General features: G+C 39.5%; 1 protein-coding gene across 1 annotated transcript; it reads left to right on the top strand.

Annotated features, from left to right (window-relative positions):
* Positions 1–1,014: 1,014 nt before the first annotated feature.
* On the top strand, positions 1,015–26,657 carry lrsam1 (leucine rich repeat and sterile alpha motif containing 1). Its single transcript, XM_022252053.2, has 20 exons — positions 1,015–1,236; positions 2,661–2,863; positions 3,309–3,362; positions 4,115–4,159; positions 5,352–5,426; positions 6,128–6,281; positions 7,059–7,180; positions 10,146–10,236; positions 10,502–10,656; positions 10,885–11,007; positions 11,406–11,493; positions 12,313–12,364; positions 13,853–13,897; positions 14,216–14,386; positions 15,370–15,532; positions 21,236–21,412; positions 21,578–21,676; positions 22,423–22,554; positions 23,257–23,499; positions 23,979–26,657. Exons 2-20 carry the CDS (start codon positions 2,765–2,767, stop codon positions 24,120–24,122), a joined length of 2,232 nt encoding a protein of 743 aa, XP_022107745.1. The 5' UTR covers positions 1,015–1,236; positions 2,661–2,764; the 3' UTR covers positions 24,123–26,657.
* Positions 26,658–26,748: the final 91 nt, after the last annotated feature.

Genomic DNA, 26,748 nt, shown 5'->3' with positions numbered 1-26,748 from the left:
GTTTACAGAAATGTCAACAGATGGTGGACCGATAAATTTTGCTATGTCAATAATTTAAAGTGGATATCTGATGGAAACTTTCTTTTTTATGATTGTTGTGATGATTCCAGAGTCACTTGATTGACTAATTGAGTATAATTGATTTTTTATGACTTAATCACAGACCTGTAAATAATTAAATAATTCTGTAAGACGTTCACTTTCTAATACCATATCGAGCTCGTGTTGTACATATTGGAATACAGAATATTGGAATTCCAGAAGACCGTTTGATCTTGTTATTTATTTTGATTGTCGGTGCATCCTATAGGATCCGGAGTTGCCACTCCTTATTGTGAAAAGCCAAATGTTGGATTGGTGATATGTTACTACAGTAAAAATTTGTATCCCTCTCTTAAAAGATTACTTGGAGACGCACTAACTGTTGTTTATTATGGTCTAATCTACGCTGTCCTATATTATGTACCAGCGAGCTGAATGAAAGGAGAACTCTAGCTGTAAGTTTTCGGATCTGGAAATAGAACCTGCGGTTATTATATTCACAGACCTTTACAGCGACAACCTCAGGGAATAACTATCTCCAATCGTCGATAATTTGGCCTATGTAAAAGATATTTAGAGAAATCGACCTTGATGTTATTGTCTTGCATAATGAAACCGCTCAAGCGTGTCCAGGACTTGACCGGTGTCGCTGTGTTGTTGTTATTACATTTGGTGTGCTGTTTCTTGTGGATCTTTGCTGACTTTCTTACACAGATACAGTTTTGTTAGGATTACCTTTCTTTTCAATTTGAAACGCAGCCCTGAAGGCTCAAGTAATAATTTTCAAACTAAATAATTCTTTTTTGACATTCAGAGGACACCGTATGTTCCGTCGGCTGACTGACAATGAATTATTTATTAGCTCCTTATCTTATTTTTAGAATGTTGTAATGGAGGATTGCTGCGTTTTTTTTCCCTGCCGTGTCTGCATGTACATGTAGTTGTACTAGAAGAATCAGTCGTGTTTGCAGTTTGGTGTGTTTCAACCTTTGATTTCTCGTGGATAGGATCATATATTATTAGTCTGGCTCAGTGATCTTACATATGATTGAGCTCTAAGCCAACGGTGAAAACGGTGTCACTGTCAGAGTGTGACTGACTGCCCCTGATGACCTGACTGTCACTGTCATGTCAGTGTGTGCGTCTGAGTAAGCATATCGCATGGGCACTATGGCCCAAAGTTAAGCCTCATTGGTGAGTTATTTGTATCGTTACTTTTATCAGGCAAGCGTTTTAAAGCATATTGGATCATTTAGATAGGGAAAGGGCCATAAAATTTGGCAAGCTCATTGTTGAGCGCAGTGAGTGGGGAAATAGGCCTATGTAGCTCGGCCTACATGTACTAAAAAGTGTTTTTTTTTGCCATAGGCCTTGGCCTACATCATACACGTATCAATATATCTGTTACGCCCCAACTATAGCATCAGGCCCAACTATAGTTGGGCCGTCCCAACAAGAGTGCTACAGTTGGGCCGGCCCAACTACAGCAGAGAGGTCCTGTGTGCATGATGTGCCCAGCATGTGACAAAGTCACATTGTTTACAAATGTCATGTCATTGGTCATAGGGCTAAGTGCCTCATTTTTGATGAATTGTGTCAAGTGTGAGACACATTGACTTGGATAATGTTGAGACATTTCCCACAGACATTGGCCAACAATAGTTGGGCCAGCCCAACTGCAGCACTACAGTTGGGACTGTCCCAACTATAGTTGGGACTTATGCTATAGTTGGGGCGTAACATATCCCCGAGGAAGGTATAATGACGCACACAAGATTTTTGATCAATCTCTAGTGCCCGGACGATAATAACGTTAGTCATGTTAGTAGACTAACATGACTAACTAGTAAGCCTAGGCCTACTACTAGTACTATCAGGGTTTCCCCATAACTATTTATACGATTCCATTTATACTATTGGCCAGCCGGACGTTTATGGATATGGTACAAGCCACATCTTGCCTGGTGTGTCAAGGCACGCAAGGTTTCGAGTGGCCCTTTTTTGTATGTTACACAGTCACGACAGGGCAAAAATAAATTTTTCCAATTTGTTGGTTGAATATGTGAGTACAGTTGCACATTTATTGTTGCATTTTGTCCCAAGATATTAAAGGATTTAGGCCTACAGTACATGTACATGTACATCAAACATCCCTCACCATTTCCCTCATTTCAGAACACATACCGGCAGCGTTGTGACATTTTGATCAGTAAATGGCAAATGCTGGCAATTCTTTTGACAGGTCTGCTGGTGGACTTCAAAAAGGGTTTGGATGGTCCCCGGATGTTTTGACCAGCGTTATGTTTGAACTTTGCTACTACAACTGTTAATTGATGAAGCACAGTTTGTGTACTTGTGTGCTACTCACTAAAAAACACTAACTTGCCCTCATTTAGAGTACAGATCAGTACTGCACCTGTACTATTTACACGTAAGCTCTTATTAGATACAGACATGTCTGTATGCATAAAAGGAATTGCTTTTAAGTTTTAGCATGAATGCAGAGATTCTCCCCCCTCCTCTATCATGTCTTCTCAAATTAGTGATTTTAAACCAGTAGGCAGTTTTATTAACGGTGGATTTGTGATGTCGGCTAGCTATTGGTTCTTGCATTTCAGCTTTTACTTGAAGAGTTTAATCAGTGTCAGCTGGTTTGGAGTTGACTGCAAGGTGTGTGTGAGGTCTCACATCATCAAGCATTGGGACTGTGCATATTACTCCAATGAATCCAGACAACAGCATTCATCAAATCAACATGCCTAAGCTTCTACACAGACAGAGTGAGAGTGCAAGGAAGAGGATGGAGCACTGCCAATATTTGGTAAATAAAAGGCCTTGTCTAAATTACATGTACAGTAGTTGCTTGGTTACAGCAGTCAATATAACACTTGCCTTTGGAAGCCACTAGCTTTGGTGGCTTCAGCCATCTTCCCTGGATTGCATATCTGAGACAAAAACTGCTTTTACAACTTAATTAGCTGAGCACATCAGCACATGCCTATGGAAACCAACAGACTGATTGTGCCTACTATTTGTGATGAGACCTAGAGTGGGTATCAAACATCAACAGACAGTGTCCTCCCAAAGCAAAGTGTGTCATACGTATTATGTAGCAAAAATAAAGCTGACACTGTGACAGTTGGAAAGTACATACATGTACATTTCATGTACCCTTATTATATGAGCTGGATATACATAATTTATAATATACATGTAATTAAAAAAATCTGTTGTTCTAAGTTGTATTTTTAAATTTCAATTTACAGGCAACAGAATCTCCTGAGCCAACTTATGACCTTTCTCGTTGTGAAATTTCGGAGGTATGCATATGTAACAAATAGTCTTCAAGCTAAATACCACTAAATGGTTTTGGTCCCAGATAAAAGGTTGCAATGTTTTATGTCAGTTGAACTGCACTATGCTTGTGTGTGGAATTAGGGTTATTGTTATAGCACAGGTCTGTAATGCAGCACTTCACATGTGCATCTTGACTGAGGTCTTTGAAAAAGACTACACGAAATCACTTACTTTTCAAAAAGCATCGAAATGTAGGTGCATGTACACCTGTTCCAGTTGTCTATTTTACATCCAAGACACAAGATCCCCTTTGTGATGCATGTTGAGAAGACATCGTCAAAGGGGATACTGACAAGATGCTATGAACTTCTGACCCATGATTGTAGATTATAGGTGGGTAATTCCAGAAATTAGTGGTCCAAAAGTGTGACATTTTTGTCACATCTGACCTTTGGTATTTGACATGGAAATATTACCAGAATTAATTTTAAATTGTTACTATTTGTTTAGCAGGTAATTTGCATTAATTCATCACTCTTGGAAATTAGACAGTGTGTTCCGAACTTACAAAATCGTATGTCAGATGTGACAGAGACACAAAAAAATGGACCCCTAATTTCTGGAATTACCCTTGTAAATGTATGAATATACTTCATTGATAATCATATAAATACTTGTTGCATTTCTAATCTTTACTGTTTATATATGTGCATGTACAGTATATGTACATGTATGTGATAACATTTTTCATGTGTATTTTAATTTCTGAATGCAGGTTCCCAGTGGCACATTCTCTATGTGCAAGGTATTAAGGAAAGAAGTAAGTCATATTCTAGTCAATAATTTTTGCCTGTGGTGTGGGAGTCCATGGTGTTTTGTACACCTGAGGGGCAAATGACACTTGAGGCAAAGTGAGGGTGTACAAACCCATGGACCCTGCCACTGCAGGCAACAATTGTTTTGTTATACCATGGTCATAGATTACTTGCAGACGAGAAAAGACAACGGCACAAGCATTTTATATAAACAGCGATGGCTTTCGCAGCAGAAACAGATCAGAGCATGTTATTGTGTTCCACAAGCATTGCTGAGTGCACGAATGGAAGTCTCATAACCCAGGGGCCTCTGTCATGATCAACGTGAAGAAACTAGCCATGTGAACGGAAACAGTGCTTCAATGTCCTTGAAACAGTGCACATCTCCTACAATAATTGGCACAGAGTACCATCATGGCTATCCACATTTCGTACTCAAAATTATATAATTACAATGCAGTTAACACAACGCGTCAATTGTGGAAAGATCACCGTTGTTCATTATTGTTTGTGGCTGGGTAACGTCGCCAGTGCATGTGATGCGTGAATGATACATGCGCGCTTGTAGCAGTATCATGCGATCAATTCACAACCAATAAAAATTCACTGTCTGTGACTGTGTTACAACCCTGTTGTAACCTTGCTATAAATGAGCATTACATTGGTATACTTTGAAGCATGAAGGATTTATCAATGAGATGATAACTGAAATTGATCCACAAAAAGATTGTCTAGGAAAAGTGTGTTGACAGGCAACTGTGATCACACTTTACGTATTAATACAACCAGTTTTCACGAGAGTGTTAATTTTTGATTAGCTTATATGCTCTTCATGAATTTTGCAACGCTAGTGTGTTAAAGGTTTCTCGGCTGACGCAATGTTTTTCTGTGCCATTTAGTTGAAAGGTCTTTCAATTTCACATGGTTTGGACAACTAGGCTGAACCTGTAGTGCACTTTGTTGCAAGGACAGTTTTAACTGAGAAATTCATGCCTAAAATCAGGGACGCATGGCTGTGACTTTTTCATTCATGTAAACGATAACAATTCTCCTAGCAATTGTCCTGTTTTTTAAATTTAGTACCCACAGTACTTATTCTTGGCTATGTGGCCTAGTGACTGTGACAGGTCTGTGTATGAAATCTTGTATTGAAAATGAAAATCTGAAGGCTATCAGTTTTTATTTTCTGAACCACAGGCCCTGATTTTGAGTGAGAACTTCTTGTCGTCACTATCAGGAGGTGGCAACATAAAAGATTTAGCTATGTTACGGGTGAGTTCATAAAGCAACTTACATGAATTATAACTTAGTACTTGAGTTTATATTTAAGGAAGGACTGATATTTCTTTGTCTTATCACTATCTTCTGGTGATATTTTGCTAGTTTTAGCACAGGAAAAGAATCTGTTTTAATTTGTTTGAAAATAGCCGTAGAAAAGCAGTTGTGTGTTAACTATCATCAGTGACCTCAAAGGTACATGCACATTTACGGTGTTATAGCTATGCCTGTTGGTGCTAGTCGAGGATCTCAACAACAGCATTCTACCGTCTGGTACTAAGCTTGATGAAACTGTCCACCGACCAGCTCAAAACCCTTAAAAAGCGTAGAATAAATATTAGTCACTGAGAAAATTTCATTTTTTTACCTGGAAGATTAAAAAAAAATTGAGCTCTTGATCACTTTGGGTATAAAAGCTCATTGAAAAAGCGATCTAAAGTCCCCTTATATGGGTCCTTGGACCCTGGCCATGACCGGGACCCCCGGCTTTGCTTCACTCTTTCTGTTCGCCATTACCAGATTGTCCTGCACTGAAAAAAGGCTGGCTGTAACACTGCACCTTTACATACTGTTAATTTTTACATCATGTATGTATAATAAATATTTGGTGACACCTTGCAAGAAATTGTAAAGATATCATGTTTTGAACATTTTTATTGGATGGATTTATTTGTGCCTTTGATCTAATTGTTTAGGTACTTGATTTACATGGCAATAAGTTTTCTGAGATACCTGATGCAGTGACAGATATAAGTGGCTTACAAGTGTTGGCTTTGGACAACAATAACCTCAAAAAGCTTCCACGGGATATTGGCAAACTGCAGGCTCTGCAGACACTTAGTGTTAAAGGTACATGTATGCATCCTATATTTTTGTTTCATGTTCTAAATTTTTGCAAATGCTTCTATGTATTGTAACGGCCTCTGAATCTGAATCACAAAGAATATAACCAAAAGCCAGTAATTTACAGTGTCAGTAGTGTATTAAACAAAAAATAGTTGGAGGGGAACTAAATTATCCAACTCTTACATTTCATTAACCAAGCCGCAGCAGTGCAGAGTTGTCCACTGGTACTAATGTCTAAGAAAATAAAACGAACCAACACAGCCAACTCCCAATTTCACACTGGGCTAAAAAAACGAAAGGGTTTCAAAGGAAAGTGACAAGTCAGTTAACAAAGGAAGTTCCAGTTACACACTAAAAAAGAATGGCTAATCTTATGTGGCATTCCATTGTGTGGCCTCAGCTAGGGGCACATCTGGCTGAGGCCAGGCAATGGTATGTAAGACATTTAATGAGTACTGCTGTGGCTGGCACAAAAATAAATGATTGTTACAGTATGTATTTTGAAAAGAACACCTTTTACCTGCAACATTAATAAAAGACTGAAAATAAATGAAAGATAGTCAGTGTGAGAGCACTTAACAAAGAACACCTGTCAAGTCAGTAGACAACACGCGGTATTGAAATACCTGCCAAACAGCAGGGTGGCTGGCTGTGGGGTGCTTGTGTAGAGTAATGGCATGCTATTTGCTGCAAAGATTCCCAAGGCTAATATACAGAATATGATTGTATGGGTTGCTCGCTTCCTCAAACTGGTTTCGTTTCTTTCCATTGGATGCATAGGTAATCAACTTAAAGAACTACCAGGGAGTATTGTCCAAATGAAGTCCTTGAGATCATTGGACATTTCTGTCAATAAAATCAAGGAGTTGCCATCTAAATTATGCTACATTCGGACGCTTGAGGTAAGATGGCTGCTCTACAAGGTGACTAAGGCTTAATTCTCAGATGTTGCAAATGTAAAACCCTATCATTCCCCATCCCTTCAGTTTGCAACGGCAGAGTTTGTGGAAATTTGATGCGTTGAGTTCTGTGTACGTATGAAACTTACCACATGTACATAAAGTGTTGGGTTCTGATGGGATCTGTATTGTACAGATGCAGGACATGTAATAGCGTTGGGTTTTGACTTAGTGGGTATGGTCGGTATTGCCCAGTACCTGCTGCTGGGTGTCTGATGAATAGTGCTGCTGGTATGTGTGTGCCTGTAAAGGGAGTCATTTGGCCATGTACATGTACCTGTCATTAAGGAGTGAAATACATGTAAATTGCCCCAGTGTGTTCGGTGACCTTGCTGTTTTCAGAGAAGCCAAAGATAAAACAAAGTAACCTAATCCCCCCCAAAAATGTAATTTTGTATAACCCTGCAGTTGTTGGATCTTGAAGGGATGAGTACAGTAAAGTCGGCACTCTTGGGACTCTAGAAATTATTACAACTTACGCGACTGCCGACTTGTGTTGTAAGTCAGCATTTTGCCGACTTACACGCACACATGTATTGCCTATGTACATGTGCATTATGATTCCTTGCACTGATTCAATGGCTTTGATTTACCCTGGTTTATTTCTACCTCCATGGTTGATCCCAGCAAAGTTATTCTTGATTATTATCCTCACGGGCTGCAAATTTGATTGATCATGTTCCCTTAAGGATGAAGCAAGGACTGCAAGCCACTTGCATATCACATCTTGACTCGACAGTGCAGTACGTACATGTACGTAATACAGTTACGGTACAGAAAACATACACTCATCCACCACACACGCGCATTGGTTAAGTTCGTTCAATATAGTCTGGATACCAGACCCGATGATTCTGGCTACCTGACAAATCGTTATCATGGGTCGTCAGGGATTCTTTGGGCAGGGAACCAGACTACGTTCAATAAGGCGACCCCCAAAATGGACAGAGTGCATGAAAGTAGCACTATGAGGGGTTACTGGTATTGATGTACTCATGCTTGCTGTGCGTTTACGGGACTTGTCACTTGACACTTCTTGGCAACTGCGGTGAAGGAAACTGATACGGAAGCATGATTTTTTTTAATGCCGACTTACACAGAAGAATTTTTGTGGTTTTGTGGAAAAGGGACCAAGAAAAACATGCGATGTCAGGTCAACATGCCCCCTGACCGACTCACCCCTTCTCATCAACTCGCACCCCTGACTGACTCGCCCCCGACCGACTCGCCCCTGACCGACTCGACCCCTGGCCGACTTACCCTCTGGCCTACTTGCACCCTGACCGACTCACCCCTAGGAACCTCAAGCAAGTATGGCCGGCCCAGTGTGTAAAATAAAACCGAATGGTTCTAATGAAGCGACAAGAACGACTCACGGACGGTGATGGATATTTGGACATCACCACTAATCACTTATTTATTCAAACGTCTCAGCGCTTCCCACATCTACTGTCTGATTAGGTTATTTGTACATCCAACATACCCTCAGGATTAAAAACTTCGAACCCTCCATCCCATTAATATTTGGGTTTGTGACTGAGGTTCGCAGAAGGGACGCCAAAAAGAAGAGGGGAAAAAGAACGTATATTCTCCCGGTAGCTTTTTTAATGAAAAGATGTGATGTAGTTAAAAAGACATTCTAATCTTGTCAATTTCCTGTTGGTGTTTCCCTATCTAGTTATACCTGACTAGATAGTTATACCTGACACGATAATACTGAATTAGTTTTACCAATATTAAAAAATATTTTTACCCCAAATTCCACAGAAAGGGAACATCCACCAAGCTTTAAATATTTAACTATCATAATTCTCAACTTTGGGTGCCCGCTACAAATGCCAAAACCTATTTTTACGGGCAGCAATCACCGATTCCATCTCCAACTGATTGGATTTTTAAAAATTAAATGGTGAATGGGCCGGCCATACGTGCTTGGCAAACTTAGGGGGGCGAGTTGGCCAGGGGGCGAGTTGGCCAGGGGGCGAGTCGGTCAGGGGGTGAGTTGGCTAGGGGGCGAGTTGGGCAAGGGGCGAGTTGGTCAGGGGGAGAGTTGGTAAGAGGCGAGTCGGTAAGGGGCGAGTCGGCCAGGGGACTTGAACGATATGATGGGTTACGCGATGTCGACTTAGTTTACTGTACATTGTGTTTCCATTCCTTATACATAGTATATGACCAAGTATCCCCATTCTATACCAAAACCCAACAATTTACTGCCTGTTGGAATTTGTTGGGTTGTGTACCGACACAGTAAGTGGACTGTTGGAATCTGGCTGGTTGAGTACATATACCCACTCAGCGGCGAAAGGGTGTCAGAATTTGACGGGTTGAGTCAGCCATTTAGAAAAATGCTGAGGGGGTTAGAGGAAACTACAATTGTTGGATTTGGAAAGTTGAAAAATGTTTTCACTTCCCTGGTAGCCATGAGGTTGTAAATTATAGATTATCTTAAAATCCCACGAATATTGCCCTTTCAATGAAAAGGGCGTAATATTTCAATAGTTATCTAGTATTGACCAGTACCTAAGTGAATGTCATAACCTTTAATGTGTAACCTTTAATACAACATTCTCTGGAAAGGCATGTGAGTTACATGCCAGGAATAAAAAAGCACCCTTTCGGGCCAATGTCTTTGTTGTACCTCCATGCTGGTTTCTTGGCAATAAGTACTAGCCCTTAACTGCATGCTAGATACCTAATACATGCACGTCTAGTACTAAAATTTTTCTGTTATTTGTGATGCAGATCATGCAGAGAAAGTTAGCAAGGAGTTTCAACACTTATTTTATATTTCTAAAACAGGTTTGATTAAATCAATCTTTAGTTGAGTGTACAACATGCGTCTTCTTCAGGCCCTTGTTTTATTGTATCATTCGAAATATATGCTTTGAGTCTTTACTTTTTTCTGCAGACTCTGACTCTGGATGCAAATAACATGAAACATCCTTTGGCGAGTGTGTGTATACGGGGTATTGAAGCAATTATGAAGTCACTTTGTGGAGGTATGTAGGCCTACATGCAAATGGATGCTTCCCCACTAATACGTAATATTGTTTGCAAAGTTTGGATCTGAGGGGGGACGGGGGGTTCCAGTACAGCAAAGAAATTAGTAAGCTTGTGAATTTTTTGCAAGTTCTTGCAGTGGTTTAAATTTATATATACATTGCCGTAAAACCGCTTATGAAAATTAATATCCCTGACACAAAGTTCATTTGTCTATGGATTACTTGCATTGTTAATTACCATGTCCATGTAATTCCATTTTAGAGTGTGGTATTGATTACAGTCCACCATCCCAACATGTTCTGAGTGTGCTGGATCCTCCCAAAATAAGTCCTGTCACAGACAAACCATCACTCCAGAGCCTTGAACAAGAGGAAGCCAGTTTGAGTAACAGCATAATGCAGTATGAGAAACTTCAGGTAAAAGAACTAACTTGGGCTATGCATCCCTCAGGTGTTCATTTCATCATATCCCATATCACAGCAGTCAACAACGGCTGATAAATACGTACTTATTCATATTACATATTGTGTATTACACATCGTACTTCTATTGGTTGTACATTGGCCTTTGAGAGTCGCCCTTGAACCTTGTTTACAGAACTACTCAAAGGCCCTGCTGTTATAATCAATTGGATTCCTCTGCAGGGGAAAAAAAGATTAGAGAGGGTAAGGATGGAAAAGGAACTTGAAGAAATGGAGAGAGATCAAGCCCGACTGATGATTCAGACAGATCAACGACACATGGGATTACTCAAGGCATTGGAAAAGGTCACTATTCATATCTATCTTTTAACTAATCGTTACGGAATAAATTATTCGTAAAGCACAGATGAAATGGAACAATTTTACTAATTAATAATGTAGCATTGATAGTTAAAGTTTAATGTACCGGTACGTAAAACATCTCAAAGTTTTATTTTTCACTCAAATGACATGAAAAATATACTGTCCTAGGCTCTGGTACAGTAATGATGCACCGGTAATGCTGACAATGATGCTAAAACTTGTCAGAAATTTACAAAAGCTGTTGCTGAAAATTTGTCTTTAGTTTTAACCTCTTATCTTTGTTATCTGCATGTATGTGTTTACAGCTTGTAAGTCTAGATCTGTACCTGCTCATGACAAACTTACAATTTCAATATTTGTTGTTTACAATTTTTTTTCAGGAACAAGCTGACTTGGATTCTGGTATTAAGACACTACAAGAAAGAAGTGACATAGAGAAGCAAAACTTACTTGCTATGCTACATGATGGTGTGTGGGAGTTTGTCAATCCTTAGCGTACATTTACTTGCCTTGTGTTTGTAATGCATAGTCCTAACCCCTTTAGGACCAAAGTGGGATGCTGCTTGTTTGGTAAAGCATTAATGTGCATGTCAGTTTTAGGAATGAAGTTTAATGATATTTGTGATTTCACTGTGGGCCAAGAATATCAACTTTTTCAATATGGCCTGCACTGCAGAGGTACTTGTTCTTTCTCAGTTTACAAGCTGCAAGTATAGTAAACTTGTTAACTCATAAAGTTGGTTAACTCAAAACTCTGTTAATCTTAAACATATTCTACATTCCCGCTGAAAGCATAGGCATTAATGTGCAGTTTTGTTAGTTTATGTTCATTTTTTTTTTTAGAATAGAACATTTTACATAAAACACACATGAAAATCTTAGCAAACTAATGAATTTTACAAGAAATTTATTCTTGAATGTAAGGAAATAGCCACTTATAATGTCTCCAATAGCCACCCTGGGGCAAGTAGGGTTACATGTGCACTGTGCGTGTATGTTTGGGTAAGACTAGGGAACTTTCATTAGCCCAAAATCCGGATAACTCAAATTTTTTATCCATTCCCCTGGTGTTTGAGTTATCGAGAGTTTATTGTAATTAATAAAGAAATTTAATTTCACTGTAAAGGGCAATTTAAGTGAAGATACTGGAGCAGCTTGTTTAAAAACATTGTGTACATTAAAGAGCTGCATATTGAGAGAATAAAACCATAACCTATTTGGAAGAAGGAATGAAACATTGACATATACATCACTAATGCATCATAATCTTGTTCTTCTTTTGTTAAGTTGAGAAGCAGTCTACTGACCTTGTTGAGCAGCTTTTGGAGATGAATGAAAAGTGAGTGAAATTGTAATAGATTTTTGAAACTTTACTTTTAGTTACGGATGATATTTGTATATCATTTTTAATGGCAGTGAATTGTGAAGTGTATGGTGCAGATGAAACATGCTATTCACATTTTCGATGCTTTTATGATATTGGGCCTCTTTCACTTTGGCACCGTGCACTTTGATCCGGAAGTGGTGAGGGGTTATCATTTGCTTTGCTCTACCAGATTGGAGAAATAAATTGTTTACCAATTAGAGCCAATTATTTTCTGCGATCGCGGAAAATGGATGGAATTCGCAGAATCAACACTTTGAAATGGAATCCACTACTTGAGATGGAACTTGCAAAATTTCCAACTAAGAATGGCTTAAAAAGTAAAGAAAACTTGGTGCAAAGTGCTACAAATAAATGCCTACCAAACCCTATTAAAATGCTTCCATTTAATGTACGAATTATGCTGGAAAAATGCTAAATTACACCACTCCGTCGTCGGCACCGCTACCGATTCTTGCAAGCGCTATGGCGTGTGAGCCCCTTGTGTGCAGCACTACCCGGCACAGCGCAGCAGCGCGGTACGGCACACACATTAGCCGTTCACACGTGCACCATACTTGCATTGAAATCAAGGGGCAAACGAGTTCATACTCATACTCTGTGACCGGCTCTTCAAAAATGGGTATTATAGGGCTTTTTTTTCAAAATGAGTCGCATACATATTCAAATATAAGCTTTAATTTTGTGTAGGTTTGAACCCTGTGGCATTTTGCAATCTGGAGATATATTGATTTTTGCATAATCATATCACATTAATAGAATTGAATAAACCAAGAAGTAAAAAACAAAATGTCCATATAAGGAGCCCTTAGTATGAAATAGCATAGTATCCTTTAATACCCTTTTTCGCAGAGTGGGTCACCTACATGTATGCTTATTGCACACGTCAGGAATTCAGTCTGTGAATCTGCATAGACGCCTTGAGACAAGGCTAGTACTGCATGGCAAAACGATGAAACTGAGGCAGCAAAATGGAAGACGAATTACATATTTCTTGAATTAAATGAAACCTAGTAAGCTTAGTGTGCCATAGCTGAATGGGCCCTCGAAGTGTTTGATGAAAAGTGAGGTTTTCAGTCAAAAACATACATTTTAAGGCTCAGATTCTGAATTTCATCACAGAAATTACCAAAAGTTGGAAACAGTGCAGAATACTTCCAAACGATATTTGTTGCTTTTCTTTCTTTCTTTTTTTTAGAGGGGGTATGGTTGGGCAAATGGTTTCCATGCATAGTTTAAAACTTGCTCTCCGATTTCATGCTTACAAAGGGATGAAATGAAATTTGAACTTCCGAAGCAGAATTTGGGATTTGGTGAAACAGAAAATACCCATTTTTGAAACGGAAAATCATTGGCTCTAACCATGTTGAACTTCCTAATTCATCAATGTTACAAATAAGGTGAACTACTTTTATAATTGATAGAGTTGATTTATCACCACAGAGCACGCAAGAAAGAAGCACTTTTGGATCAGTTGGAGAAAGAGAGGTAAAGGCAGCTTGACATTTAATTATTGATTTATCAGTCCTGTCTCATGGTTACAGATCACAATGAAGATCAAACTGACATTGAGACCAATACCTCACAAAGTGGGGTCATGAATTCTTTAACCTCAGATAAATTCGAACTTCAAAAATATTTATAGCATGGTTCTGTAGTTTAATTGAGACTGCCCTTGAATCTATTGAGTAATAATAATCATAAACCAGTACCAAATTGGTACAGACATCTAGGCACAACCTGCCTCAGGCAATGATTGTCAAATGAATTGAATCTGGCAAAATATTGATTGGAATATTTATCCAGAATGGAGTTGGATGCAACATTTAGCGTTATTGCAGAGGAACACGACTTCTTACGAGAAAGAGACATCCTAGACTTCATGCAGGTTATTGTAAAGGAGAACTATGAGCTAGAGCAACTGAGAAACACATATGATAAACACAAGGAAAATATCAGGAAGAAAGCTGAAGACAGGTTAGTGGGATGTAGTAATATTTTCTAATTAATCAAATTCATTCCATGTAAGGAAAGGCTGTCTCTTACAATTTATGTCTCAGTTATATGATCATGCAGATTAAAATGCTTATTGTGACTCATGAATCCAAACTGTATTCATGTGAAACATGCTGAAGGTTTTTGTGTAGCTTGGAATTTTTGTTCGAAGGCCAGACTTTTTCTTATTCCTTTGTCTTTGAGCTTTTTGTCAAAAACCTCTTGAAGAGCAGGGTGGAGAAATAGCATTGCATTTTTATTGGTAGTTGCTAAAAACACTAATTTTCACACATTTCTGATAGGTGTGAGAAAAACAAGGGTTTTGTTATAAAACTCTTAGACTTAATATCTGTTTGATAGTTTTGTTTGAAGGTGCGCTCGTGTTTTTAACTACCAACTCTTCTGCTCACACTAAAAAGACAGTTTAAACAGTTGTGTGAAGGAGCTGTAGTGTAATGAAAAATATTATCAGTCATGGACGTCTTAGGCTAAGACCAATGATTGAGTCGCATGTCAGACCATCAATACTTGGTAATGTCCAGAATATTCTGTGGATGCTTACTATGGATGCGTATGAAGCCTGACAAATGTCAGTGTTTGCAGGATTCTGCGTTTAATATCAACAGAGAAAAGATTAAAAATGTTTCTGAGTAGTTGGTCAGGGGACATACCCTCCATAAAATGTATTATTATTTTTTATTGGGGCGTTCCCTGTCAGCGAGCATGAGGACCAAGGAATATAAAAGTTTGGCCTAATTTCTATTGTACAGAAGACATTTCTTGTCGAGTCATACTTCATCTTGCAAACTTAGTCGCTGCACTTCAGGACAAAATTATTTACTTCATTTATGCTCATGTAATGACCAAAAAGTGAACATATTAATTAGACCATGTATTTATGACTGGATTTAACCCACAAATCACAAAGCTATTAAGTTGGGCGCTGGCTCTTTTTTGCATGATAGCGAGAATGAAGCATTTGATCAGCTGAGCTCCCACCTTCAAGCAAAGCAGCTGAATAATGATGCCATGGTAGCTGAATTAATGAAAGCTGAAGAATTCCAACGACAAGCATTTGAGATGTTGCTGCTCAGCAAAGATGCCAAGCACAAGAGACTGACAGAAGAAGTAGGTATCTCAAGTTCATGTCAGAGCCAGAGGTGTGGATGGTTTGTTATAACACTTGAACACTTTACACTTTCTTTGCTACATTCTCCAATTGTCTTCAGTTTTCTGAATTATTCTGAGTTAGGCCAATTCAGAATGATTCTTTTTGTTTTGTCTCTTTTTAAAAAAGTTTCTTTGTATTCCTATTTGACATTTTTGTATGTTTGTACTGTAATTGTATACGTTGGGGATGTGGAGGTTGCACCCCCATGTTTTTTTGAAGGTCCTGTTTGTTCCCACTCCTTGGCATCCATAACTTTTTCACGTAAGAGACTTTTCTCCCGCAGGAAACAGCAGTAGGATGTGGGGGATAGTGATGCTACACTTTCTGCTGCGCACAGGCGAGTGTTGTGGTGGCCTTTGTTCTAAGGTCGTTCCAACCTCAGATTCTGAACAGTGCAGAACTTTGACCACTACACCAGCCTAACCAGTGTCCACCCTTTTATTATCTTACAGTTGGATGCATTCATTTAATGTGCCTCGTAGGTAACCTGTTCTGAATGTCTAGGGGTGCAACATTTAGTGACCACGAAGGGACAGGCGTTTCCTGCCCTGTGCCTGTCTGGGAAGGAATGGTAGCACTTGTCAATTGATCAGAGCCAATGTGGCATGTGGTAGCAGGAGAAGCGGCCTGTGAAGTCCCCACTCATTTCGAAACATGTCTGCAACTAGCTAAGGAGGGTGAAGAGGCCATGGAAGGTTGACCAGAGAAAATCAGCTCGTGAGGAGTGGACCCCAGCAGCATTGACTTTGGTAGCCATGGTAGAGTCACCACAAGAGTTGTGTGGTCTGTTGATGCAGCAAGTTGGTCGACTTTTATAGGCGTCTTTAATCAAGACATGTAACCACCTCTGACATTCTGGCCCAGATGACAACCCAAAGTTGCTGCTTAGGCGGGGCAACTGCTTCTTGTTGAGCGAGGAGTTGGGGGGAGATAGGACAAGGGGATGTTGACTTACAGGGGGTTGTTGATTTTGTCCAGACAATTAATGTCAGTGACAAGCCGCAGGTAGAGCATTGCAAAGCCTCCAGTTCCATGATCAACAAGACCATGGCAGACCTCCAACATCCACCTCACCGGCAAGCCTTGCCAATTTGGAGAACAAGGACAGCAAGACTGGTTGTCAGGCTCCGGTCTAACACACCAGGTTGAAAACGGTAAGGCAAAGGGGCACTCAGAACATGAGATAATTGATGCTTTAATTGGTTCACTTATTCCAGGTTCAGCCCCACGTAGCTACGTAGAGGGTGGGACAGGCCTGACACTCCCGGTGGTGTGACAAATCCAGAGATTACGCTACCAGGAAAAAGATGCAACAGAGTTATGCAATCAGTTGTCCTGCCTTGCCCAAGACATCAAGGAATCAATCAAGATTTTTCTTGTTAGTACCTTTGTCCTGAAACAAAACGTAGGCATTCATCACAAAGGGTTTCTATACCGATGGTGAGTATCGGAAACTATGATGTCATCTGGAAACAAAACACACTAACCTTGGCTCACTAGAGATTTTGATCCACTACTGTACACAGACTAAGTCACCTTACTGAAGGTGTCAATTCATATCATCAAAGACCAGTGATGACGGATGGGTCTCGTTGTGTGATGTCAAGTGACTGAAGAACAACAAAAGACAGCCATGTAAATGCTTAGATTGGAAGCAAGTGCCTTTTCCAGAGGTGAACATGACACAGGCTGTATCAAAGACCTTCAAATGCACATTCACCTCGATTGGTCTCTCCATCTTTGCTGCAACTATCGAGATTAAAGCAAAAGACAATCGCTGATAGAAAACCCATCCCTTGCATCCAGGATGTACAAAAAAAGCTTTGTGGAAACTCCTTGTTTTCCACTCTGGATTAAGAAAAAGTCTTCCATCAGGGCTCTATGGTCAGAGGACAGCTGGGCAACAACTATATTCATTACCTCAGACAAGTCATTTCAAGTCAGGGACATGGGATGGACCCATCAGATGTTGCAGCAGTTAAGGCTGTATGAGATGAGACAAGCACCATTGGCAAGCTGAGAAAGTTGCTTGGCTTCATTGGATATTAGTGCCAGTACACCTACAATTTCTTGCAGAAAGCAAAGGTTTGTACGATCTGCTACTGCAACTAGCCCCTAAAGAAGATGAAGTGCAGACCTACTACTGGTAAGGGCCACAACCAAGTGCCGTCAAGTAGAAGATGACATGGACCACCGAGAACATATACTGGAAGACCTGTTGGCCTGCCTCACACAACCACCAGTAATTGGCTTTCCTATGCACGATAAATGATTCATACTCCACTCTGATGCTTCGAATCATAGTCTCAGGGCAGTCCTACATGTATATCAACAGCAGAACGGAAAGGAGAAGTTAATCTGCTACGGGTCCGAAAAAAGTATTACCTGCACTCGCATAAACTTGAATTCCTGGCTTTAAATTTGGCTGTGACAGATAAATTGGATTAATTGTTTTATGCTCTCTCCTTCACAGTCCACACAGACAGTAAGCCGCTATGTCCTCAGTTGAGCCAGGTTTAATGCAGTGTGCCATAGATTGGTAGCTCAGCTTGCAAACTACAACTTCACCATCAAATATCGTCCTGGGAAGAAACACACAAGTGCAGATGTCCTCTCCCTAATGCCTCTAGATATCAAGAAATTCCAAGATGAGTTCTCAAAGGAGATCAAGCTTGAGGAATATACAGCCACTGTCGGCGGTGTAACAGCTGGATCATTGGGTAGCTCTCCGTGGGATTTTGCCTTGTGCACTTCATCACTTCGCCCAGACAGTGAGGTTACTTTAACCCAAAACTTCACCCCAGAGAAGATACATGTAGCCAAGCATAACAAGGAAATTATTGGCCGTGTTATCCAGTACACGAAACAGGGTTTCACCCCAATTGGAAGGACCAAGCAGGAGTCCAACAGCAGAGAAATCTTATGCGAGTAGGACAAGCTGGAGCTGGATGAAAGGGGGATACTACAATGAATGTCTGGAAGAACTTCCCAACTAGTCCTCCCTCTCATGTACCACCAGACTATCTTTAAAAAATGGCATGAAGAGATGGAACATTTCTGAGCAGAGCGTACGGTTCATCTAGCTTGAAAAAAGTTCTACTGGGCCCACATGCAGCAAGATATTGAGCACTTTGTCAACAATGTATGCAGATGTCTCAAGCAGAAGAGACCAGACCGGCCAACTAGAGAGCCATTCCAATGTATATAGTGATGACAGTGCCCTTTGACCTTTTGTTTATTGACTTTGTCCATCTGGAAAGAAGCAAAGTGGGATCAGAGTATACATGTATTTTGGACGTTATGGATCATTTCAGGCCTACCCAACAAGGAACAAGGCTGGGAAGAATGTGACTGACAAAATATTCGACGACCTTGTCCTGAGGTTTGGCTTTTCCCAAAAACTTAAAGATGATCAGGTTAAAAGGTTTGAAAATGAACTCTTCTGGAGGCACCGGAAGCTGTGTGGCATAACCCCTTTGAGGACCACTCCCTATCACTCCTAAGGAAATTGGCTGGTTCAAAAATTTAATCACACACTCCTGGGGATTTTATGGACTCTTCTCAGTGAAGACAAGACAACACAGAAGGACTTACTAAATGATGCAGTTCATGCTTACAAATGCACTTGATCAAACGGAACAGGATTCTCTCCATTCTTTCTTTTGTATGGACATCATCCTCGTCTCCCCATTGACCTCGCCTTTGGTCAACAATGGATTACCACCAACATAAAGACCCACTTGGAGTATAGTCAGAGGTGGAAATGAGAGAGGATTAAAGCCTACCGGTACAACCTTGCCAGACAAAGTGTGGGCGAATCTGCAACATGCGGCAAGCATCACTTTGACAGGAAAATCCACAGTTCCATCCTTGAGCCTGATGACAGGGTACTATTCAGAAACCTCAATGAGACAGGAGGACCCAGAAAGCTAAGATCCCACTTAGAGCAGAAGATCCTTGTTGTTCACTGCAAGGGAATGACCCTCCAGTTTATGAACTTGGACCACAGTGTGGAGTAGGATGATACATTTTTCTTCATCAAAACCTGCGCCAGCCTTGTGATGACAACTCAAGTGACCCACTCAGTGGCCCTGAACCTTCTCTTCGGCGACCAACTGCTCCACAGAAATAGCTGCCAAAAGAGGAAAGATCAGCCATGGCTGACACTGATTCTGATGGTTCAGATGGAGAAGTTGTTGTTCTGCACCTGAGGCATGCTGCTGTCAATGCTTTACACTGTGCAGCAGAGTCATTTGCCTGACACCAGTGATCAGACCTTTACAAACAACTATAGCAGATTCTGCTGACATTCCTGACCAAACTCCTCAACCCTATGAAGCTACAGTACCTCAGTGTGCCTTGATGCTCCAATGGAGTCATCTATGCTCCTGAACCTGCCACAGAGGATGTACCTGAACATGCAGCTGTGCCACAGCAAGTAGAAACTGATCCAGTTGTTCCTGCTCTGGCCACAGAAGTCTGTGCCTCACACCAAGCCAACCCAGGGGACAATCAGAATACTCAGCTGGAACCACCTGCATAGACAGCCCCTATCCAGTGAAATAGAGGCAGCCATCAGCACACGTGATGATGTCACTCCTTGCACTGCTGGCGATGCTGTAGTCTGCTCCCCCAGTGCAGTGGACACCAACTAATGTTGTGGCCCACACAACAAATGCTAATGGTCCAATGGCAACAATGGTATCAGCAGCCCGCTGCATATCAGTCATTTGAAACAGGAACCATCGACGGACACATGTTCCTGAATTCTTGGTCAATATTAGCTTAGGAGAAAACTGAATGTAGATCAAGTTCTTATTTTTTTCCTCAGATGTGTTGGGGAAAATATTTGTTTTTCCAGGGGAGTGTTGGGGACATTGCGGTTACACCCCCATTAATGTGAAGGGACTGTTGCATGCATGACTGTTTCACGTAATGGACTTTTCTCCACAGGAAACAGCAGTAGGATATGGGGGATAGTTATGTAACACTTCATGCTGAGCACAGGTTGGTGATGTGGTGGCCTTTGTTCTGGGGTGATTCCGACCCCAGATGCTGAACACTGCTGAACATTGACCAACTTGTGTCCACTATTTTATTATTTTACAGTTGTTTGGAGTCATTCATTTAATGTATGAGGGTAAGTCTGTCCCAGGTGACCAGGGGTGCAGTATGCATTTTTGTCTTTGTCATCTAGCTTCCGCATCCTGGTTCATACTTCATTGTGGGATTTATATTTTTGTTGTCTAAGTTGTATGTTTGTATGTACATATTTTTTTCTCATTGTTTGTCATTGGGAGGACATTGTGTGTAACAGTTGTTTGTGCTTTTGTTTCTTCTGTTTAATTTGTTTTTACTGCATGCCATTATGATCTAGTGTTGTTTGATTATTACCGGTGTTTTTATCTATTCATTATTTTTGTAGAAGTTTATATTATCCCCTGTGAGTGGATTGGCAAGTCTTCTGACTTTTGTTTCGATAGTTTGTATTTTTGCCCATTGAAGTCCTTATCACAGGGGGTTTTCTAATGTGAAAATGGTACCCTACTGTGATGTCCCACCTTCCAGAGCTCTTCATGCTGAGGATATTTGCTCCTTACCAAACAGTTAACTTTCCGAGAGCAAGGGATAACAAAATCCTTTGATTTCAATCTGTACAGATTTACATGTTACAACAACAACTAGCCGAGGTAACTATGGCTGAGCTAGAGAAACGCTCGGTCAAAGCTGAGTCAGCCAACATTACCTTGGAACAGAAGAGAGAAGAACTAGCTGCATTGCTGAAACAACTGATGATAGAAAGAGAAGATAGGGAGGAGGAACTCAAGAAAAGACTTGTAAGTCATAGTGTAAATGAAGTTCTTGTAAATAAGGTGCATTCCTAATTTTTGGATGTAGAAGTTCACATGAAGTATGGGATAAAGTTGGTTAAGGCTGATGAGAAAAAAATTGAAAGATATATATAAACGGTTTGAGCTGTTTAAAATGTGCTTTTCCTCTAGCTGGAGATGGAACAGAGGCGTGAAGATGATGTTCAAGACTACTGGCTGATCCAATTCCAGAGGCTAATGGATCGCAAACCTCAAGCACTCATTGATCAGGTATACAAAGTTATTTAAATGAGCAAGACTCTTTTCACAATCCAGATACTAATGGTTCAGAAACAAAGCTACTCATTGATCAGCTGTGAAAATAAGGTAACAAGGCTTTTCATATTCTAGAAGCTATGAGATAAAAAAGGTAATCATTTAATAAGGTCGGTGAGATAATCAATTCTCACTCCAAGGGATTGGTTGGTAAAGGTTATCCTATTTTAAAGGATTAATACAACCAATTTGTGCATTTCAGAGAAAAAACATATAGTAGTGTTTTGAAATAGTCCAGAAGTACTTTTTAGTATGCCTTGGTTACAGTCAAGGATCCATGCATCATTGGGCACCATTTTCAGCATTTTCAACACAAACTTGGATGAAAACACTCAGTAGCAAGTTTAAGAGACGACCATATAACAACCACTGATTGGTTTTAGGTGGTAGGCAGGAAGTGTTTTGTGCATAGGTTACTAGGGAGAAAAACAACCATTTGTTGACCAAGTTCATCAATCATCTGGGATTGAAGTTACTGAGCACAAAGAAAACTTGACGACACAGATTCTTGTTTAGTCTTTGAATCTGATCATAATATATGAGGAAGTTTCATTCCAATAGTTACTCGTTTCTTTTGAATATCAAATGATTTCTCACTGGAACTTCAATTTTAAATTTTATATGCTTGTTAATTAGCACAAAGGTGTAATTATGGTGAGTTTTCGGCATCATGCTGAGTGAAAATTTATTTCCTGTTTAAGGAAAACCACTTGGAGTTGTCAGTTTTGGAAATTTTGGAGAGGGCAGGAGCTGATGATTACATTCCTAAGTTTGCCCGTCATCGAGTTACCATAGAAACCATGCTTCAATTGACAGATAGCAATTTAAAGGAGGTAATTTTATATTTATATTTTTCCAAATTAAGTCCAGGACACAAAGCCTGAGATGTTTTCCTCTTAATTATTTTTTCTAAATCCAGTAGTTGCTTAGTCTTGCCAACAACTCCCAGTAGACTGACCATATAAAAACTTTTACAAAGATAAGTCCAGTGCAGACAGTGTGAATCATGCTAAAAGTAGCTCTAGAAAGGATACATGACACATGCGCTTTTCATGGTGCAGTGCATATGTGGCAAGTTACCAGTGCTTTGTACCTTTTTTGGTTGCAGTCATGGCGGATCTTGATACAGTCGGAGGTTTGGTGCTATTAATGCATTATTCCCAGATCATAATAAAGCATGTCAACATGTCTTTTGACAAAATAAAGCATGACTTTCGGATGAATATGTATACGTTGGGTAAGGGTAAAACCCGTTATATAAATTTGAATATTGAGAGGCTCTGCAAAATGCCCTCATGAGTCACATTTGACCCTTCCAATAGGAAAAGTCCATTGTGGAAACAGCTTTAAAGTCTTTTGTTTACTTCACTGAATTGCAGTTTCACAGGTGAATGAGTGAAACAGAAAAATTCAACATGTAACTGAAAACAAGACGACATATATTTTGTTATTATCAGGTGTGCTTGATTACAGTTCGTTGTAACATGAGGCAATTTCTTTAGAAACCATTTCTGTTTTATCTCTTGTGTTTACAGATGGGTGTTCATGAACTTGGTCTACGTCATGCAATTTTATCACACATTAGTGAATTTATCAAGGAGAGGGAGATGGCATCGGTGAAAGCAAAGGAGATTGAGTCTAATGAAACTGTACCCAGGATGAATCCTACTGCACCCTTTATGGATGAGGATAGTGCAAGTGCTGTTGCTGCAGCTACTGTTATGAAGGAAGTGACAGTTCGAGTCAATGCTGAATGTGTCATCTGTATGGAGAATAATGTGAGTTCTTTCAGTTTTTTCATGTGATAAGGGAATCATCTCTTTCATTCATAGGTTTATTGTTTGGTTTAAAGCATAGGGAACATATGCACACGTTCTGTCAAATTCTGTGTGTATTGAATCATGATATCAATACCTCAAGTAATCCATACCTCAAGTAATCCTCATAGATTTTTATGCAGTGAGGTCGGATTGTTTAACACAAACCATGTAATAAGTGCATCATGGTCTCAAGATTGCATGAAAAGTTTTTGGGATCCTGCAAATTATACCCACAGCAATGTGTGCGACTTGTTTGCAACTTGTCCGCAAGTTGGCTGCAATTTGTCATAGAAGGTTTTTGAGATGGCTACTTAGTACCCTTGCTGAGCGAATTTTTTTCATGAGTTAAAGCATTTATCATTGTGACTCCAGTCGTAATTTTTTTATTGATGTTCTTGTAACATTATCTTCATATTGCAACAATGCTTTCCTCCTAGTCTGATGTTCTGTTCCTGAACTGTGGTCATGTCTGTTGCTGTGGCTCATGCAGTGGAAGTTTACGCCTCTGCCCGCTGTGTAGGAGTGACATTCATACCAAGATCAACATGCAGAAATCAAGTCAGTCACTCGTTTCTCTCTGAGGAAATGTGGCCTAATTCACATCCTAATAATACAGGGTGTCCCCCAAAAAACCACCCAGAAGTTACATATCTTTTATCCCATCTTTTCAAAACTGAAGACTAATGATAGTAATAATGATAAGTGATTCTTGTATAACATCAAAACTGTCAATGGTTGATGCTCAAGGCATTTGACTAAAACATAATTAATACTAATTTAAAAATTTGAAGACGTCAGTTTTATAGAATTTTTTTTGGTTAGAATAGATTTTTCCCCTAACTTTGGGAAAAAATATGTTACACACGGGTTGGGGGTTTTTTGGGTACACACTGCGCATCAAAGAAATGTACGCTTCATGCTAAATATTTTTCACCTTCAAAGCAAGTATGTGTTTGATGTATATCTAGGCTTTGATTCTTGTGTGATATACACCATACAAAGCTTTTATTGATACAGTTTTGAATTTGCCTACAGTATCCTCTTGTCGTACTGTATGTATAATCTTTCTGGACTGATTTTTTTTGACATTATTTAGAAAATCCAAAAATGTACATTGGCTTTCCTAGCTGAAGTGGCATTTGCTTTTACCACTTTTGTGGTTTTGGTTGGTTATAAAATAATTTGTCCAAATTTGGGAAATCCCAAAGTGCATCAAGAGTGTGCATTAGAAATGCACCAATTGTTGATTTACTAAAACTGAAACATTGCACCCAAACAAGCTTTCTATTTTCAATGTAATTGTGGTGGAAGCATATTCGTATCTTTGGGAAAAGTACTCCTTGTGATAAAACTAAGTGGCAGAAAATAAATAGTGAAAGTTGCGATTTCTTTTTCAAATTGTTTGTGGTACTTTGTGAATGAAACACATTCATCACCACATTTGGTTTTGTTGGTTGTAGAGCAATACATAACCTTTTTAGTGTTTGCTAGTATTGTCATATTTCTGCATGATTGAAAATGTTGGTAATCAATATAATTGATTTGCAGGTGTAAATTGCTCATAAAGGATAAAACTGTAGGAGTACATATTTATAATATTAACCCTAAGATTGGGTTATACAATGTACCTGTAAAATGTGTATAGTTCTGTTCAGTTACCATACAAAGTACATGTATGTTGTAGAGGTTTTCGGTAGCACCATGGACGGATATCCTCGCATGGTGCTACCGCAAACCTGTACAACTAACTTGCTATCTTCACCATGAAAAGCTTGATAGATCATATACATGTATGCATTCCACTTTATATGTGGGGATATAGATATATACATGTACTTAACCCCCCCCCACTGTATTTTGGCTTTGGATGTTTTCGGCCAAAGGATTTAAACACCCCCTCCACATCTGGTTATGTTTGTTGAGTGGTAATTATCAATAGATATTCACAATAAAAGATGCAAGCGGAGTGCCATTTGCCATGTTAATGTCATTTTTACATTGAAAACTGTAAAATGTCTGAAAAGATTGCCCATTGTCTTAGGGCTTAAACCTTTGTTTTATGCAAAATATTTGATATGTACCATAAGAGTTTCTACCAGTCACCTCCTGTTCTGTCCTTCCCACGTGCCCATTATCTCCTTTTTGGGACTAAGCATTTTGTTTCTTACCTGTTCACCAGGTGCTTGCCTGGTACCCCTATACTGTAGAGTACCCAAGTGTTACACCCTTCAGAACCAGTAAATGCCGTACAAACGAGTGCACTATGTGCACGCGTTGGTACACTTGCTTGTTCTCCTGCTGATGCTTTTTACATCACTTTGGTACTCGATTATGTTCACTTAAAGGTTTTCAACACTGCCGTGGTTCAAAATAACATTAACGTGTTATCCCCTTACCTGGGAAGATAACTCTCTGTTTAATGTTTATTATTTGAGGAAATTCATCCGTTTTTAATTGTTGTTTTAATCCTTTATCTGGTGACCTTTGCCCTTTGACCTTATGTTGCCTTTTCGGTTGTTTTGCTCTTATATCGCTACTTCACACAATGCTCTCGTTTCACTTTTGTCCTTGTTTTGTTAGTACACATAGGATGAGAGCTGTTATGATGTATAGTATAAGTGCCTCGAACGCAGATATGAGGCATATGTGTGCGTTTACACGAGGTAATAGAGGGTTACTAGCTCCAGAAGTGACACACTGCAGTTAATGAGTTTTAAGTTTAATGCCAGTAGTGTATATTATTCATTCTGCTGTGACACCCAGTTTTGGTCAGAGTTTCATCTATATGTACATACTTTTACTTATATTAGCTTTCAAAAATGTGAAAAGAATTTTCAGAGAAAATGATACTGTGAGAACTGTTTATCCATTAACCTTATTCTTGTTTTCTAATCTTGCAGATAATACTGCATATAAACATGTACATTTTTTTAATAGTACATGTATCTTTGTTTCAAAAGTCCACCAATATCGCTAATTACATATGAAAAATATTATGTCAAATTTAATTAGAAATCCGTGCACAGATGAAGGTGCAGGTCTGCGCAATTTTTTTTCAGGATTTACAAATAATAGTGTCAAATAAGCTGAATATAAGAAGTTGAAAATTGTCAGAAGTGTCCTTTTTGATTCCAAGATATATTCAGTGTTTTTGTCTCTGTTCCTAGCTTTTTGTCTGATTTGCTAGTTTGGCATTCCTGGTGTTTA

Source organism: Acanthaster planci, linkage group LG11 (genome assembly GCF_054643075.1).
Source record: "Acanthaster planci isolate LZ-2023a linkage group LG11, COTS_SCS, whole genome shotgun sequence".
NCBI lineage: Eukaryota > Metazoa > Echinodermata > Asteroidea > Valvatida > Acanthasteridae > Acanthaster > Acanthaster planci.
Note: the sequence above shows the minus strand (reverse complement) of the source record. Positions and strands in the feature narration are given on the sequence as shown.